Source organism: Lepidochelys kempii, chromosome 14, assembly GCF_965140285.1.
Source record: "Lepidochelys kempii isolate rLepKem1 chromosome 14, rLepKem1.hap1, whole genome shotgun sequence".
NCBI lineage: Eukaryota > Metazoa > Chordata > Testudines > Cheloniidae > Lepidochelys > Lepidochelys kempii.
In genome coordinates, this window is record NC_136393.1 from 28,991,103 (window position 1) to 29,010,604 (window position 19,502).

A 19,502-nucleotide genomic window follows, 5' to 3' on the forward strand; every position below is an offset into this window, starting at 1 on the left:
CACAGCAGCCCCGCCCCAGTGCTCCCAATCACCCACACCCCAAGTCCCCCTGGGCTGGGGGCAGTTGCTGGGTCTGAACTCTCTGCAGAGACGTCTCTTCTCACAGATCAGCCACCGCTCACCACAACAAGGCAGGAGGAGGGAGCGAGTCAAGCTGAAGTGGGAGGGGTCAATGTGAGAGGATCCCCTCCTCCCCCGCCTCCTCAGCTGGCTGCTCCTTTCCCATCCCCACAACAGGAGCACTGGCTGGGTTCTCGGTCCCACTCCAGCAGCCAGCAGGCCAGCAGATGCTTGAGCCAGCCCTGCCCTAGGCAGAAGCTGTCTCCCTATTTGGGGAGGGGGGAGCGGAGAATGGGCAATCCCTGTGATCACACACTGACAGTAGGGCCCTGGGCCCAGCCAGGGCTGGGATTCAGATCCTGGAAGTTCATTCACTCCGGCCTCCCAGCACGGGAGGGCTCAGAGCTGCTGCTCACCCCACGGGGCAGAGACCAGGTCCTACTGCAGCAGCCGCCGCTGAGCCAAGGCCAGTGTCTGGCAATTCGAGAGTCTCTCACCATTTCCTGCTCACTGTCGATCCCAGCCAGGGAGGCACCCGGTGCAGAGCAGCGGCTCTGGCTGTCGGTCCAGCTCCCTTCCCTCTCGGAGAAATAGTAGCGTTTCCCTCGGTATCCGACCCAGCTGTCTGGGCACGAGGGTCCAGCAGGGGGGCACAGATCAGCTGATGAAAGCTTAGATGCCAGCACTGAGAATGAGACAGTCACACGGAGGGTAAGAGTTGCACCTAGAATTGGGCATTTGACTGGTACAAAAATTGGTCAATTGACCAGTCAAATGTGTCAGATAGTGGTCAGATATTTTAAAATACTAAATTTATCAGAACCGTAACTAAAAAGAGCAAGACGTCATTCTCTCCAGTAGGTTTAGCTTTAGATAGATACGGATCTACCTAATTTTTTTTAAAAAATGTACTTCACTGACAGGTTTCAGAGTAACAGCCGTGTTAGTCTGTATTCACAAGGAGAAAAGGAGGACTTGTGGCACCTTAGAGACTAACCAATTTATTTGAGCATGAGCTTTCGTGAGCTACAGCTCACTTCATTGGATGCATATTCCATGGTATGCATCCAATGAAGTGAGCTGTAGCTCACGAACGCTCATGCTCAAATAAATTGGTTAGTCTCTAAGGTGCCACAAGTACTCCTGTACTTCATTGAGTTATTTTAACTCAGAAAAAAAAAAGGCAAAACACTGAAACCAAGTTCTGAAAAACACCAGTGAGGCTCCAAGGCGCAATCCGAAAGGCAGGCTTACTCCTACCCCCAGGGCTCTCGCTGGAGCATTTGATTGCGGCCAAACAGGCAGTCAATTGACCGGCTTGCCAAGCCTACTGGGATCCCCAGCTGGGGCTGGTCCAGGGCAATCAGACACAGGGGGACAGAGGTGTTTGTCACAATAAATTTGCCTGGCAAGAAGGATTCCAGGGACACTCCCAGCCTGGGAGGGACTGACACAGCTCAGAGCATTTCACCACAGGCACAAGATCAACAGCTGGACGTTCAACCTCGCAACAAACAGCAGGTGAACAACTGAGAAGAACGTGGGAACTTTCACTCAGGGACATGAAAGCCACAAGGGGGTGCCAGAAACCACAGCCACGGGAAGTGACCTGTTGCACTGTGGGCCAGGAATGATGGAACTTTATTCACCTCCTACCTGCAGACTTTTCTTTCCCCAAACACAGCAGCAAGAAAGGCACTTTCTGGAAGCCCTCAGAGCAGTGTAACCCTTTCAGAGCCATGAAAGAGCAGCAGGGGGGTCACCCATAAGTGACACCAAAGAGGATTTGAAAGGCCTGTCTAGTTGAGAGGAGTCGGACTCAAACCCCTCCAGACATTTTTGAGCACATCACTTTTGTTTGCACCACAGTAACTCGGTAGCTGGTTTTCAAGCCTTCCCATGTGGTTGGCGCTCAGCGTGGAACAGACACTCTGAGTCGGGAAGAGTTAGGAAACGTGGCAGCGGTGATCAGAAAACGAGCATGTGTTCACCTCACGCACAAGGCATGTCTGACCCTGTAGATTTAACTGTCCAGTGCACGGTAGCCCACACCCCTCCCCTACTGAACTCAGCAGAGAAGTCAGTGACTAACAGTTGATGGCACAGGCTGTCTCCACCATCCATCTCCAGGTCAGATGCCACATGTTCTGCAGAGCTCCCTGCACCTGCAGGTGTGTAACCAACCCTAAGCTCACAGATTCCCACCTTACACAGTGAGAGCCAATGCTGCCCATTGCAACAGCCTGCCATTACAGCAGGGAGCTGGGATTCAGGGCCCATCTGTATCCAAACAAGCTGCACCGGTATAATCACAGTGACGCAGTGACATCAGGGCAAACACCTCCTGGAGATGCGCTGGAGCAGTGCGGCTCGCTCTGGTAACTTCCTGCAGCGAACTGCACACAGGCAAGCTGCTTTGTGCACCAGTGCGGTGCGTCTCCTTTAGCGGTTTGCCCCAATTCAACTGCACGGATGTCATGACATCGGCACAGAGGATTACTAATGCAGACAGACCTGGATTAAATCCCCTCTGCCAGCTGCTAAACCCTCCTGGGGCCCAGTGATCAGATCCCAGGGCAATAGAGAAATCCCACCCCCGACAGTCTCCAACACCCCCTGCCTCAGACGACGGGGGGATACAGCAGGGTTCATGTTCACGGCAAACAGAAGCCCTCTGCACGAGCACACGCTGTCTGGGCAGCCCGGGGGTGTGAATGGTACTACGGGAGCCTTCATGGCCACGCTCAGCGATTGGGGGTTTCCACACTGCGCTGGTGGAGGGGTCTAGACTGAGTTCTCCGGCTCATTTCAATAACAGGGCAGCACCTGCCGCCCGGCCACAGGCGTGACCTGAAGATCCAGGAAGGCCAGGCTGGTAACCTCAGAGCAACATAGAATCATAGAATCATAGAATATCAGGGTTGGAAGGGACCCCAGAAGGTCATCTAGTCCAACCCTCTGCTCGAAGCAGGACCAATTCCCAGTTAAATCATCCCAGCCAGGGCTTTGTCAAGCCTGACCTTAAAAACCTCTAAGGAAGGAGATTCTACCACCTCCCTAGATAACGCATTCCAGTGTTTCACCACCCTCTTAGTGAAAAAGTTTTTCCTAATATCCAATCTAAACCTCCCCCACTGCAACTTGAGACCATTACTCCTCGTTCTGTCATCTGCTACCATTGAGAACAGTCTAGAGCCATCCTCTTTGGAACCCCCTTTCAGGTAGTTGAAAGCAGCTATCAAATCCCCCCTCATTCCTCTCTTCTGCAGGCTAAACAATCCCAGCTCCCTCAGCCTCTCCTCATAACTCATGTGTTCCAGTCCCCTAATCATTTTTGTGGCCCTTCGCTGGACTCTCTCCAATTTATCCACATCCTTCTTGTAGTGTGGGGCCCAAAACTGGACACAGTACTCCAGATGAGGCCTCACCAATGTCGAATAGAGGGGAATGATCACGTCCCTCGATCTGCTCCCTATGCCCCTACTTATACATCCCAAAATGCCATTGGCCTTCTTGGCAACAAGGGCACACTGCTGACTCATATCCAGCTTCTCGTCCACTGTCACCCCTAGGTCCTTTTCCGCAGAACTGCTGCCTAGCCATTCGGTCCCTAGTCTGTAGCTGTGCATTGGGTTCTTCCGTCCTAAGTGCAGCACCCTGCACTTATCCTTATTGAACCTCATCAGATTTCTTTTGGCCCAATCCTCCAATTTGTCTAGGTCCTTCTGTATCCTATCCCTCCCCTCCAGCGTATCTACCACTCCTCCCAGTTTAGTAGCATCCGCAAATTTGCTGAGAGTGCAATCCACACCATCCTCCAGATCATTTATGAAGATATTGAACAAAACTGGCCCCAGGACCGACCCTTGGGGTACTCCACTTGACACCGGCTGCCAACTAGATATGGAGCCATTGATCACTACCCGTTGAGCCCGACAATCTAGCCAGCTTTCTACCCACCTTGTAGTGCATTCATCCAGCCCATACTTCCTTAACTTGCTGACAAGAATACTGTGGGAGACCGTGTCAAAAGCTTTGCTAAAGTCAAGAAACAATACATCCACTGCTTTCCCTTCATCCACAGAACCAGTAATCTCATCATAAAAGGCGATTAGATTAGTCAGGCATGACCTTCCCTTGGTGAATCCATGCTGGCTGTTCCTGATCACTTTCCTCTCATGCAAGTGCTTCAGGATTGATTCTTTGAGGACCTGCTCCATGATTTTTCCAGGGACTGAAGTGAGGCTGACTGGCCTGTAGTTCCCAGGATCCTCCTTCTTCCCCTTTTTAAAGATTGGCACTACATTAGCCTTTTTCCAGTCATCCGGGACTTCCCCTGTTCGCCACGAGTTTTCAAAGATACTGGCCAATGGCTCTGCAATCACAGCCGCCAATTCCTTCAGCAGGGAAGGCAAAGGGCTCAGCATTGCACTGCACCCTGTCCCACTGGACACCCTGGTCAGGGACTGCTTCACGGCGTGTGGCAAAGGTGACTTGGACCCAAAGTGCTCAGAGATGGGCTGGGGGGGCTAATATCAGTCAGATCGTCCCGACACAGAGAGTGCCCAGGTGCAGGGGTCTGGGAGGGAGCAGGAGGAGGGTCATGGAGGAACATCCCCCAGGAATCCTCTGTCCCAGGGGCAGAAGCCAGACAGGCCGGGAGGAGAGATCGAGCGTGGTAGGTCAGGGGGAATGGGATGCACGGAGATCGTAGATGGAGGGGAAGGGAGCGGGGCGGAAGCCGGGAACTCACCTGCCAGAGCAATGATGGCAGCGATCAAAGCAGACGATACAACTATCAGTGCAACCACAACTCCACAGGTTGGACTTTTCTGGCAGTTACAAGGAGGGTCTGAAACAGAAAGACCCGTCAGGCAGGGCTGGGAGGACACGTCTCACTGACAGCACCGGGGCTGGAGCTGCCCTGGAACATGCACCGTTCTGTCGATTGCTCCTTCCCTCAGACGCTCTGGGAGAGGAGCCCGGAGGGTCAGGCAGACCCCACCCCACCCCCAATGGCAGACGGAGGGTCCATGGCTCCCCAGAGCTGCCCTGGGGCTGTTACCAAGATCCGGCTCTGGCTGGTAGCAGGGCCTCAGAGCAGCAGCCGGGCCATGATAAGAGCCGCAGCTGTGGGGAACTACAGACCCTCCACCTGCTCTGGGCAGGGAGACTGGGGGAGGGATATGGACCAGGGGCTGCTCTCAGCCCCCCACCCCAGGCAAGTGGAGGGTCATCCACGGCTCCCTGCAACTGCCTGGACTCCAGCTGCCAGCCAGAGGTGGGGTGGGGGTGTCACGGAGTGTGGGGGAGTCCAGGCCCTGCACCCCTCTTCCTGGCATCCACTGAGACTCTCAGCCAGCCAGTAAAACAGAAGGTTTATTGGACAACAGGAACACAGTCCAAAAACAGAGCTTGTGGGTACAACCAGGACCCCTCAATCACGTCCTTCTGGGGGAGCAGGGAGCTTAGACCCCAGCCCTGGGGTTCCCTGTGTTCCTCTCCCCAGCCCCAAACTGAAACTAAACTCACCCAGCAGGTTCCCTGCTGCAGCCCCTGTTCACATTCCTGGGCAGAGGTGTCACCTCCCCCTCCCCCTCCTGGCTCAGGTGACAGGTTCTCAGGTCTCCCATCCCCAGGGCACATTCCCAGGTCAACACTCCCCCCTCCCTGCTGAGTCACATCGTCACATCTCTCCCCCCTTTGAGACTGAACTGAGCGGGGTCACGCTGACCAGTGACCTGGGGAAGTTCGGGGCCCCCTCTCCGGGACAGCGCATCCTCTATCAGGTTGGCACTTCCCTTCACGTGGACCACGTCCATGTCGTAATCCTGCAGGAGCAGGCTCCATCTCAGGAGTTTGGCGTTGGCTCCTTTCATCTGGTGCAGCCAGGTCAGGGGAGAGTGGTCGGTGTAGACGGTGAAGTGCCGCCCGAAGAGATAGGGTTCTAGTTTCTTGAGGGCCCACACCATGGCCAGGCACTCCTTCTCGATGGCCGCGTAGTGTTGCTCCCGGGGTAGCAACTTCTTGCTCAGGTACACGATGGGGTGTCTCTCCCCCTTTTCATCCTCCTGCATTAACACCGCCCCCAGTCCCGTGTCTGAGGCGTCGGTGAACACCACAAAGGGCTTGTCAAAGTCTGGGTTTGCCAGAACTGGGCCACTGACCAGAGCCTTCTTCAGCGCCCGGAAAGCCACCTGGCACTGCTCGGTCCAGACCACCTTGTCTGGCTTCCCCTTCTTGCATAGCTCCGTGATGGGGGTGGCGATGGCGCTAAAGTGGGGCACAAATCTTCGGTAGTATCCTGCCATCCCAATAAAGGCTTGGACCTGCTTTTTGGTGTGGGGAGCGGGCCAGTCTCTGATCACCTCCACCTTGGCTGGTTCCGGCTTTAGGCGGCCGCTCCCCACCCGATGGCCCAGGTAAGATACTTCCGCCATCCCCACCTTGCACTTCTCCGCTTTTACAGTCAGCCCAGCCCCCTGGAGTCGGTCCAGCACTTGTCTAACCTGGGACACGTGGTCCTCCCAGGTCTGGCTAAAGACACAGATGTCATCAATATACGCCACGGCAAAACTCTCCATCCCCCTCAGGAGCTGGTCCACCAGGCGCTGGAAGGTGGCCGGTGCTCCCTTGAGGCCGAAAGGCAGGGTCAGGAACTCATAGAGCCCCAGAGGGGTGATAAAGGCCGATTTCAGTCGGGCATCTGCATCCAGCGGCACTTGCCAGTAGCCCTTTGTAAGGTCCATGGTGGTAAGGTACCGAGCTCCTCCCAGCTTGTCTAGGAGCTCGTCCGGCCTGGGCATGGGGTAGGCATCAGATACAGTGATGGCATTGAGCTTCCGATAGTCCACACAGAACCGGACCGACCCGTCCTTTTTGGGGACCAGCACCACCGGCGAGGCCCAAGGGCTGGCAGATGGCTGGATCACCCCCAAAGCCAGCATGTCCCGGACCTCTCTTTCCAGGTCCTGAGCAGTTTTCCCTGTGACTCGGAAGGGGGAGCATCTTATCGGCGGGTGCGACCCTGTCTGCACCCGGTGGACAGTCAGATTAGTGCGTCCAGGCTGGTTGGAAAACAGCTGTCGGTACGGATGCAGCACCTCCCTGACCTCAGCTTGCTGGGCAGGGGTTAGCTGATCCGAGAGGGGAATTGTTTCCAGGGGGAAACCAGCTCTGGTCCCAGGAAATAGATCTACTAAAGGGTCATCTCCCTGCTTTTCCCACTGTCCACACACGGCCAACACCACATTCCCCCTGGCATAATATGGCTTCATCATATTCACATGGTACACCCGGCGGTGGTGCGCCCGGTTTGACAGCTCCACCACATAGTTTACCTCATTGAGCTGCTTGACGACCTTGAAAGGGCCCTCCCAGGCGGCCTGTAGTTTGTTCTTTCTCACTGGGATGAGAACCATCACCTGATCCCCGGTGGCGTAGGCACGGGCCCGTGCCGTGCGGTCATACCAGACCTTCTGCTTCCTCTGGGCTCTGGCTAGATTCTCCCTGGCCAGGCCCATGAGTTCAGCCAGTCTCTCTCGGAAGATCAGGACATACTCCACCACTGTCTCTCCATCGGGAGTGGCCTTCCCCTCCCACTCGTCTCTCATCAGGTCCAGGGGGCCCCTCACCCTCCTGCCATATAACAGTTCGAAAGGCGAAAATCCGGTAGACTCCTGGGGCACCTCCCTGTATGCGAACAGCAGGTGAGGTAAGTACTTGTCCCAATCCTGTGGGTGCTGGTTCATAAAGGTTTTCAGCATCATCTTTAGCGTCCCGTTAAACCTCTCCACCAGCCCATTGGACTGGGGGTGATAAGCTGAGGCCCAGTCGTGCCGGACCCCACATTTCTCCCACAAGCACCGGAGCAGGGCCGACATGAAGTTGGAGCCTTGGTCTGTCAAGACTTCCTTGGGGAACCCCACTCGGCTGAAAATGGTCAGGAGCGCATCGGCCACGGTGTCTGCTTCAATGGAAGCTAAGGGCACTGCCTCGGGGTAGCGGGTGGCAAAATCTACCACCACCAGAATGTATTTCTTCCCCGACCGGGTCGTCTTGCTGAGAGGCCCCACGATGTCCATGGCCACCTTCTGGAAAGGCTCCTCTATGATGGGCAAAGGTCTCAAAGCCGCTTTCCCCTTGTCCCGGGCCTTCCCCACCCTCTGACAAGGGTCACAGGATCGGCAATACTGCCGGACCGTGGTAAAGACCCCGGGCCAGTAAAAGTTCTGTAGCAACCTCTGCCGGGTGCGCCGGATTCCCTGGTGCCCTGCGAGGGGGATGTCATGGGCCAGGTACAGGAGCCTGCGGCGATACTTCTGGGGGACCACCAGCTGCCTCCTGATCCCACAGGACTCTACTTCCCTTGTGGGAGCCCATTCTCGGTACAGGAACCCCTTCTCCCACAGGAACCTCTCCTGGCAGCCTCTCCTCATGGTCCGTACCACACTGAGGTCGGCCAGGTCCCTGAGCTTCCGCAAGGAGGGATCTTTCCTCAACTCGGCCTGGAACTCAGCGGCTGGGGAAGGGATGGGGCCCGGTTCCCTCTCGCTGGCCAGGTCCGAGGCCTCCGCCTCTCTGAGCCGTGCCCCTCGGCCCTCCCTCCCCACCAGGGTAGGGTCCTGCGCCTCCGGTGTGATACCCTCCCCGAGGTCAGGGCGCAGTGCCCCTCGCCGGCTCTGGCTACGCGTCACAACCAGGGCGGCCTGGGGCTTGCTTGGCCAGTCCTCTAGGTCTCCCCCCATCAAAACTTCAGTGGGCAAATGGTGGTGTACCCCCACATCCTTGGGGCCCTCCTTGGCCCCCCATTTCAGGTGTACCCTTGCCACGGGCACCTTAAATGGGGTCCCGCCCACCCCTGTCAGGGTCAGATAGGTGTTGGGCACCACCCGATCTGGGGCCACCACCTCGGGCCGGGCCAGCGTCACCTCCGCGCCCGTATCCCAGTATCCATTGACCTTCCTCCCATCCACCTCCAGGGGAACAAGGCACTCTCTCCGGAGGGACAGCCCCGCGCCCACCCTGTAAACTGAGCACCCTGAGTCCAGAGCCTCCAGCCCTCTGGTGGAGCTGGCCTGGGGTACTCTTCCCTCCGGGGCAGGTGGTAAACTGGTAGGCCCCCTTTCCTGGGTCGTCTGCCCCTCGTCCAGCTGGGTCCCTACCCAGTTAACCCTGGGTAGGTTGGGTCTGCTCAGTTTGTCCCTGAGCCCGGGGCACTGGGACCGTACGTGGCCTCTCTGGCCACAGTGATAGCAGCTCAGGTCACGTTGGTCCCCTCGAGCGGGTCGGAGGGGCCCGACGCCAGGCGTTCCCCGTGGGAGGGGGTTCTCCCTATTTCCCCGCTGGGAGGTCCCGTGGTGACTCTCTCTCTGCATCGGGGGGGGCCTGTTCTTTTGGGACTCCTCCCGGCTACCCCCTGACCGACTGTTCACAAACTCGTCGGCCAGCTGCCCTGCGTGCTGGGGGTTCTCGAGCTTTTTGTCCACCAGCCACAGCCTCAGGTCGGACGGGCACTGTTCATACAGTTGCTCCAGTACGATTAGGTCCAGCAGGTCCTCTTTAGCTCGGGCCCCAGCTGTCCACTTGCGGGCATACCCCTGCATCCAGTTGGCCAGTTGTAGGTAGGTGACCTCAGGCGTTTTACGCTGACTCCGGAACCTTCTCCGGTACATCTCGGGGGTCAGCCCAAACTCACGGAGCAGGGCCTGCTTGAACAGTTCATAGTCCCCTGCCTCCGCCCCTGTCATTCGGCTGTACACCTCCACGGCTTTGGGGTCCAGTAAGGGGGTGAGAAACTGGAGCCTGTCTGCAGGGTCAACCCTGTGCAGCTCACAGGCATTCTCAAAGGCCGTCAGGAAGCTATCTATGTCCTCCCCCTCCTTCCGCTGGGCCAGGAAGCACTTATCAAAGTTCCTTGCAGTCTTGGGTCCCCCCGCACTCACCGCAGCCACAGCCGGGGCCCCACTGCTCCTCAGCCTGGCCAGCTCCAGTTCATGCTGTCTTTGTTTCTCCTTCTCCTGACGCTCCCTCTCCTTCTCCTGACGCTCATGTTGACGTTGTTTCTCCTTCTCCTCCTGCTCATGTTGACGTTGTTTTTCATGATCCTCCAGCTCCCTCATTTTCATCTCCCTCTCCCATTCCAGCCGCCTCCGCTCCAGGGATGGGGAGCTCCGCCGGGAGGATCCCCTGCTGGGTGCCGGGGTCAGGGTGCCCTCGGTATTCGCCGGGCTTCCCCCAACCCCTCCCCCGGACATAGGTAGGAAGGGTCTCGGGATGTCCTCAGCAGCAGTCTGACCCCTCCCAGCCCGGTCAGGCCCCAGGGCCCACGCTGCGTCTGCCGGGCGGCTTCCCTCAGGGACAGGGATCGGGTCATCCAAGCGATCCCTCTCCTCCAGCTGGGCAATCAGCTGTTCCTTGGTGGACCTCCCGATGCGCAGCCCCCTCTGCCTGCACAGCTCCACCAGGTCGCTCTTCAGGCGTTTAGCGTACATCCCTGCTGGCCCCTCGCAGGCCGGGCAGCTTCCCACGGTTTCCAGGAAAAGCCCCTCGTGTGCCAGTCCTTCTCGAGGTCACCACCTCTTTGCCAGGGTCGAGCTGCAGATTCCTCCGCCCCTGGGACCGCTCGCTGCAATCCCCCGGGGGACCCTGTTACTGCAAAAGTCTTTCTCTCTGGTCACACATTCCCAGGGGTTAACTGCCCCCCGAAACCGTCTCTCTCTGAATCTTCAGCACGCCTGGTCCCCGTCAATTCCCCTTCGTTTTACTGCTCCCCAGTCACTTACTGCAGGAAGCGCCGTTCACGGGGTGCAGTAGATCCCACCGCTGCCACCAGTTGTCACGGAGTGTGGGGGAGTCCAGGCCCTGCACCCCTCTTCCTGGGATCCACTGAGACTCTCAGCCAGCCAGTAAAACAGAAGGTTTATTGGACAACAGGAACACAGTCCAAAAACAGAGCTTGTGGGTACAACCAGGACCCCTCAATCACGTCCTTCTGGGGGAGCAGGGAGCTTAGACCCCAGCCCTGGGGTTCCCTGTGTTCCTCTCCCCAGCCCCAAACTGAAACTAAACTCACCCAGCAGGTTCCCTGCTGCAGCCCCTGTTCACATTCCTGGGCAGAGGTGTCACCTCCCCCTCCCCCTCCTGGCTCAGGTGACAGGTTCTCAGGTCTCCCATCCCCAGGGCACATTCCCAGGTCAACACTCCCCCCTCCCTGCTGAGTCACATCGTCACAGGGGGGGACCTCAGGGGGAAGAGAAGGGGGAGGGGCAGGGCCAGTGACAAAAAGTGGGAGGGCCATGCCCCCTTCCAGCACCCCGGGCAGTCTCAGTGTCTCTCTCCAGCCTGCCCCCAGGCAGAGATGCCCCATTACCTGGGTTCTCTCCAGTCTCCCAGTGTCCATTGCCATTAACACACAACTCCTACAGCGGCTCTTCGCTCTCAGCAGCCGCAGCTGCTGGCCCCATCGTCTCTCTCAGCGACACTCTGGCCACAGACGCTGCAGCAGGCGCTGGGCTGGGGTCGGCTCCGCTCGGTCTGAGTGAGTCCGATTTGGCAGCAGCAAAGCCGAGGCACAGGTCCTGGCCCTGGCTCCCTGTCCCTGCTCTAGGCTCTCCAGCCGATCTGAAACCGAGACGGACCAAGCAGGACAGGTCAGGGGTGGGGGAGGCGATTTGTGGTTTCTCGTTCCCTGCCCAGCAGCCCAACCCCCTGCCAGAGGCGGTGCCATGATGATTAAAACCCCTTCACTCCCATCGGCCCCTCCGCCCCCCAGGGCCTCAGAGACCTGATGTCCTACGGGCCCCTCCCACCCGTGACAGGCACCCAGCTGGGGGGTGGGGGAGAAGACCCTCCTCACACACACAATCCTCCTGGAAGTAAGTGTGAGTCGGATATCAGAAGGGGAGGGGCTGGGGCTCGAAACAGCCCTGTCCCTGGCCCAGCCCCCTCCTTGAAGGGCGGGACTTGAACCAGTGTCCTGCGCTCCTCTGCCCAGCCCCTCCTTTCCCTTCCGGGGGGGGCTCTCCTGACCCCCCCTGCCCTTCGGCCCGGGGCCCGCCCCCCAAATCGCCCCCCTTTGGCACAGAATCCGCACCCTTCGGCCAAGGACCAGCCGCCGCGCTGCCCTCCCCATGCGGTCCCCAGGCACCACCCGAGCCCCGCCCCCCATTCGGAGCCCCGTCTCGATTTGGTCCCCAGCCCCCGCCCGAGCTCGGCCCCCATTCGGAGCCCCGCCCCCCATGCGGTCCCCAGCCCCGAGCCCGAGCCCTGCCACCCATTCGGGCCCCAGCCCCTCCCCCTCCAGTCCCCGGCCCCTCCCCCTCCGGTCCCCAGCCCTGAGCCCCGCTCCCCATTCAGGCTCTGGCCCTGAGCCCTCCCCATTCGGTCCCTTCCCCCTCTGGACCTCTGGCCTCTCCCCATTCGGTCCCCAGCCCTTCCCCCTCCGGGTCCCCGGCCCGCCCCCTCCCCATTCGGGCCCGCAGTCCCCCCTCGCCCCAGCCCGACTGTGGCTGGAACCAGCCCGCAAACCCCGCCGCGCAGCGAGCAAGCCACCGCCGAGCAGCCAGCAGCACCCACCGGCCCGGGGACCGGGAGCGTCTCACTCCGCGGGAAGAGCGCCCAGCGCCGAAGCAGGAGGAAGGAGCTGAGGTCCCACCAGCCAGGCTCGACCCCGTTACCCGCTAAGTTTGCAGCCAATCAGAGCCGACCTAAGAGAACAGCTGAGACTTCGGTTCCCAAGTTTCATCACAACAAGGGCCAGTCCCCGCCCTCAGTCCCGCCTCCATTTAACCCGGCTCCCCCTTCTCTATTGCATCCGACACAAACTGCTTGTCTTTGCTTTCAAGGCCCTTCCCGTACTGTCCTCTCCCAACCGGACATCTCTCATTCACCGTCCCAAGGTGTTGACTCCCACCTCCAAAACTGTATCTATGGAAACTGAGGCACCTATCCTCCTTTCAGGTATTTTGTTCATCCCTTGACTGGTGACACATGTGAACCTCCCCCCCGCACCCTTCGGCCCGGGGCCCGCCCCCCGAATCACCCCCCTTTTGCCCAGAATCCCCACCCTTCGGCCACAAACCGGGCCCCGCCACCGCGCTGCCCTCCCCCCCGCCCGAGCCCCGCCCCGAATTCGGGCCCCAGCCCCAAGCCCCAGCCCTCCGGTCCTGAGCCCTCCCCCTGTCCATTCTGTCCCCAGCCCCTCCCCCTCCGGGCTCCCACCCGAGGCCCCCCCACTTCCCCCCCGCATTCGGGCCCGCGGTCCCCCCTCGCCCCAGCCTGGCTGTGGCTGGAACCAGCCCGCAAATCCCACCACGCAGAGAGCGAGCCACCGCCGAGCAGCCAGCAGCACCCACCCACCCGCGGCCGGGGCAGGGACCCCTGGGACCCAGAGCATCTCACCCACGGGAACAGCACCCGGCGCCGCAGCCGGGGGAAGGAGCTGAGGTCCCACCAGCCAGGCGGGCTCGCAGCCGGATCGCGCCGGGTGAGTTCACAGCCACAGAGCGGCCGAAGAGCGACCGGCTTCCCTGTGACCCCCGCGCCAGCTTCGTTCCCACGTGGGTCTGAACAGCGGAAACGTCCGTGCCCGGGTGTCACCGCAACAGCGGCCGATCCCCGCCCTCAGCCCCGTCTCCATTTAACCACTGGACTCCCGGCCACTCCGCTCCCGACAAACCTTCCCCCTCTCTCCCGGGCTGGCCTGGTGCCCGAGCAGCGTCCCGCCGGGCCCCAGGCAAAGCTCTGATCGGGGCTCAGTCCTCGCCCTCCCTGGCCTGCCCACCCTGCCTGCCCTCCTCCTGAAACCTTGTCCTCCCTCTGCCCTCCCCTGCTCCCCCGACCCCTCTGATCGCTGCTTCCCCCTCCTTCCAGCTCTCCGGGGCCCTTCCACAGGCTCTGTCCTTGGTCCCCTGGGGCTGACCAAATAGTATATAAACACATGGGGTGGGGAGGGTCCTTAATGGTTTGTTTCGGTGTAACAATGTGTTACAAGGAGGGGGAAGGTCTTGAAAAAAAAAAACCACCAGTAAATGTGACATGGTTTATGGCCAGCCTCCCTCTTCTGTTCTCTTCTCCCTCTGCCCCTCCTCTCTGGGTTGTCTCCTCTGTAAACACAAATTCAACTCCCCTCTGGATGCTGACAACTCACTCATTTGCCTCTCTGCACCAGCCCCATCTCCTGCTGGCCAAATGAACACCTCAGCCTGTCTCTGGGACATCTCCTTGTGCCTACCTAGCTGTCAGCTCAAGCCCAACATGGCTAAAGCAGAGCTCTCTATCTCTCCCCTCCTGTCCAAGCCCTCTCTCTTGCCTCCTTTCTCCATTGCTGTGGACAACGCCAGCATCCTGCCTGTCACTCAGGCCCATAGCCTGTCATCTTCCATTCACACCTCTCTCTAGGTCAGGGGTGGGCAAACTTTTTGGTCCAAGGGCCACATCGGGGTTGCAAAATGGCATGGGGGGCTGGGTAGGGAAGGCTGTGACTCCCCAAGTAGCCTGGCCCCCACCCCCTATCCGCCCCCTCCCACTTCCCACCCCCTGACTGACCCCCATCCCTAACCGCCCCCTCTGGGACCCCAACCCCTAACCAACCCCTGTCCCCTGAGTGCCCCGACCCCTCTCCACACCCCTGCTCCCTGACAGCCCCCCCCGGGAATCCCACACCTATCCAACCCCCCGTTCCCCATCCCCTGACCGCCCACTCCGAAACTCCACCCCATCCAACTGCCCCCTGTCCCCTGACTGCCCCTTATCCAACCCCCCCACTCCCTTACCACGCTGCTCAGAGCAGCAGGAGCTCGCAGCCCCACCGCCCGGTAGCAGCAGCGGGCCAGAGTGCTGGCGGCGCAGTGAGGTGAGGCTGCAGGGGCGGGGGGACAGCAGGGGAGGGACCGAGGGCTAGCCTCCCCTGCCGGGAGCTCAGGGGCCAGGCAGGACAGATCCGCAGGCTGGATGTGGCCCACGGGCCGTTCTTTGCCCACCTCTGCTCTAGGTCCTCACATCCAGGGCTGTGCTTAAGTCTTGTGGAGTTTTCCTGCATAACATCTCTAAGATACAGCCTTTCCTCTCCATCCTCACAGCTAAAATTCCCATCGAGGCTCTGATCACATCACATCTCAGTTACCGCCACATGCTTCTCTTCTCCCTCTTGCCCAGCTCAGATCCATTCAGAATATTGCTGCAAGCTGCAAAGATCATTCTCCTAGTCCATTGCTTTCACCATGTCACCCCTCTTTGCATCCCTCCACTGGCTCCCCCTTCTCTATTGCATCAAACAGAAGCTGCTTGTCTTCGCTTTCAAGGCCCTTCACGTACTGTCCTCTCCCAGCCTGACATCTCTCGTTCACTCTACCAAGGTGTTGACTCCCACCTCCAATCGGTCCATGCTGCCAGCAACACCCACTTGTTAAATTTTCAGACAACCCCATTCGTGCTTTCTGCCACATGCCCTTCATGCTCGGGAGGAGAGCCCCTTAAACATTTGCAAACCTACCTCATTATCCATCTCCAATTCCCAAATCAATGCTCTTCTTTGCCCTGAGGTCTACCAAAAATTCAACAGCCTGTCTCCTGGGGTGCTGAGACCACTGCCTATCATACCAACCAATACAGTCTCATTATTTCCTTCCACTCCCCTGTCTGTCTGTCTGTCTCCATCTGTCTCTTGTCTTATCCTTAGATTGTCAACTCTTTGGGGCAGGGACTGTCTTTTGTACTATTTTGTACAGCACCTAGCACAATCGGGTCCTGATCCATGACTGGGGCTCCTATGTGCTACAGTAATACAAATAACACAGGCTAGAGAATGTCACTATTATGGCTTCAGTGCCCTCCCCCCCGCACCACCACCACCAAAAAGCAGCAAAACAAAAAAAAAAAATCAACCTCCCAGCTCAAAAAGTATGTGTTTACACTCAGCTGGCGAACTCGATGTAAACTACTAGTAGAGGTGAGGGAGAGGTGTCTTTTCCCTTGATGTAGCTAGTCCAGGAATGCTATACGCTCAGCCTGGAATTTACCTGGACAAGTGACACAGAGGTTAAAGCCACCGGTGCCTTGTCTCCACTAGGATTGTACATCAAGTTAGCTATCTCCGTGTAAACACACTTTTAGAGTGACGACAATGCCTGGGAGACTCCGACCTCAAGCCCCTAACTTCTGGTTGAGCTAGACATTATTTGTAACCTTTAAGAGCCCACTGATTGAAAGAGGTTAAACACACACAACATTTCTCCATTTTATCCTTGTGCAACTGACCGCACTCTGCAGTGTCGTCAGTTTCACTGCTTCCCCCAGAGAAGCATTCACCAAATCTTTGGAAGCTGTGCACTGCTTCAGGACAATACAATCAGTCATATCTCTGTCCCCCCACACCCTCCACATGTGTATTCCTAAAGACCTAATCCTCTTTATTTATACGTCTTCTGTACCCCCCTAACGAGTGCTTCATACACATCCCCAGGGGAAGGGGAGGGCAAATGAGTGCACCCCACACTCAGAGAGACACTGACCTGGGAGCGATTTCTAGACACGGTTGGAAATCTTTTCCAAAGGAAGGATTGTCTGTAGAAAAGGGACTATTGTTGGAATGCAAGGGTTTTTCGTGAAAGATTGTCAAGACTATAGGAATTTCCTGGTTTCACAATATTGTTCTGACACTTTTAAAATCAATCTTTTGTTCACTACATACTCTCTTCCTTGCCTCCACCCCGTTTAACCCAAAACCTGAGTTTGTTCTAAGTGAAAAAATGCAACTAAAAATGTTTGCAAAAACGTTGATATACATTTAAACATTTGATGAGTCCCACCCCAGAGATGGCTGCATTTCAGCACTGGACGAGCGATCGCTGCGCATTGTTACTATATGGCTGTCAACCAGCTGCTGCACCCAACCCCAGAGGCAGTTATATTTCAGTACTTGGCAAGCAATCCCTGGGCAACGTTGCTGCATGGCTATTGCCAGCTGCCCCAACCCAGAGGTGGCTGCATTTCATGCACTGGGGCTGTGATATACCATAGGGATTAGGCAAGCTGAGGACTCAAGAAGTAGACCTAAAAAACCTGTATCTATGGAAACTGAGGCAGTAACACACCTATCCTCCTTTCAGGTATTTTGTTCATCCCTTTCCTGGTGACACATGTGAAACTGGATCATACCAGCTTCAGGGTAGAGACCGTGCAGTTCTAACTAAGTGTCTCTACAGCACCTAGCACAGCTCTTCAGGGCAGAGACAGTCTCTTACTACATACAGATACAACACCGAGCACAATGGGACTCTGTTCTGCTGGGGACCATAAATCACTGAACATTAAATCCCACCAAATGAGGGTAAATCCATCCTCATCATCGTATCCGCTCATTATACTCCACACCTGAACATAGCCATTATATGAATAATATACCCCCATATCTCAATGTCTGTACTTTGACCCGTTAAGCTTTTACCCCCAATCGGGGACATTGCAGATTATGTATTCCTTACGCCAACTGTTCCTAAACCGAATTTCGCACCCCTTGATAATCTGTACCTTATTCCCTGATAACCAGAAATTTCTATGCTTAAACTCTGTACCGTTTTCTTTTTACTTCAACATCATCTTAATAAAATTATTAAATCTGCAAATAATAGTACATCATTCATGTGTCCTGGGAGGCCCTTTAGCCCACCTTTGGGGGCTGTAAAAACAACAATAGGGCTGTTGCAATATCAGGGTCTCCCAAAGAACCTCTGATCTCCACCCAAGCCCGTGTCCCCCTTTGCAGAGCAGGGGGTTGGGAGTCAGTTTCACAAGCCACTGCTACGTAGGAAGATCACAGCTTACCTCGTGCAGGGACTCCATGGCTGCAGCACTCCTTGCAGGTCAGGTCCCTGCTCCATGTCCCCCTCTCTGTGCATTAGCAGAGGGGGGAGCCCGAACTCCCCTCTTCACACACATCATGTCTTCCCCCATTGCTAGTGCAAGGAAAAACCCGCAAAAAAAGCCAGCCGCAAGGGGACTGCAATATACACAGGGGCGTGGCCATATACTATATTAGCATACTGATCCTGGATTGGACAAGGCACCAAGAGCCGTAACTACATCCGCTGTTGAAATGAATGAAACTTTACCGTCGTGGCGGGGCATTTGTAATGACACTGATCAGATTAGCACAAAGCGCACCAAATCCCTTAAAGGGGACCGAGCTCTTTAGTTTACCCCTCCGACGTGTGCAGCAGGGAACAGACAGCATGGGCCATTGCAGTGTCTAACAACCTGCCACGGCAGTAAAGGACCCAGGGGGTCAAGCACGTGATTTAGAGCCATGATAGCAGCCTCCTGGCTCATGGCCACTTCTTGCTTGCTGGTTGCCAGAAGCCAAAGAGGACCAGAGCATGCAGATCATACACAGCAGTCAGGCAATGACCAAAACCTGCTGGATTATGCAGGGCCCATGGCTGGCTGGCTGCAGGGCTGGGACAAAGACCCAGGATGGGCTTACAGCCGCGTTGCAGCCACTTGACCTAGGGGGCAGTGTGCGGGGAATGGGGGAGCGAGAGAGGCTGCTGGGGCTTGCAGGCTGAGGCCCTGATTCCAGGCAGATGTGGGGCACTGGTTTAGGTTACATGGTGCATGGAGGGGGGCTAGGCTGAAGGGTGCAATCTGACCCTCCAGCCCCCCATCAGTGTTTCACCTCTCAGAGGTCCACATTGATTCCAGGGCCCGTGACTGCGGAGTTCATTCCCAGCTCTGGGGTTTCTTTATCGCAGTCGCTGGGGGCTGCTCCCACCTTCCCTCCCTGATTCTTTCGGTTTTTCTTCTTCTCCCTCCTCTCTTCTCTCTCTTTCCTTCTCCAGTTCCTGCTTCTACCCCAGTTCTTTCTCTCCTCCGTCCCCTTCCTGTGTTTCTCCTGTTCCCCCTTTTCTCAATCCTCCCTCCTTCCTTTCCTCACCTCAATTTCAATCTCTCTCCTCCCCCCCCCCCCGCCCCAGTGTTCTCCCCAAACCCTTTCTTGAGTCTGCTCTGCATGCAGCCCATTCTCTGGGTGTAGGGATAGGAGGCTTTCAAGGGGAACCCTGCTCTCTGTGGTAAGCAATGCGCTGTCCTTTGGTTTCCAGTGGACATTTTGTGCTACAGTTGTTACAGCCAGAAACCTTCCCTAATACTCTGTTTACATGGCTATCAACGCCACGCCACCCTCCCCTCCTCCTCCTCCTCCTGTGCCCCCTGGCCCTGAGCTGGGAGGGACCCCAGATCCCACCCAGAAATGGCGGTTACAGGGTTTGAGTTTTCTCACACTGTTTTCAAAGATCAGTCTGACTCCACTTCATGAATTGTCCATTTCCCTCCCCCGCCCACAGGAGGAACTGAATTGAAACAAGAAACAAACAAAAAAACAGGAGGACTTGTGGCACCTTAGAGACTAACCAATTTATTTGAGCATAAGCTTTTGTGAGCTGCAG

General features: G+C 57.1%; 1 protein-coding gene across 1 annotated transcript in view; it reads right to left on the reverse strand.

Annotated features, from left to right (window-relative positions):
• LOC140898101 (C-type lectin domain family 2 member D) overlaps positions 1–17,901 on the reverse strand; it is a 49,744-nt gene extending 31,843 nt beyond the window's left edge. The window contains exons 1-4 of the mRNA XM_073311554.1: positions 17,884–17,901; positions 13,514–13,625; positions 4,814–4,912; positions 558–745 (exon numbers count right to left, since the gene is read on the reverse strand). Of these exons, the coding sequence (XP_073167655.1) occupies positions 558–745; positions 4,814–4,912; positions 13,514–13,625; positions 17,884–17,901 (417 nt within the window). The remainder of the gene's footprint in view (positions 1–557; positions 746–4,813; positions 4,913–13,513; positions 13,626–17,883) is intronic.
• Positions 17,902–19,502: the final 1,601 nt, after the last annotated feature.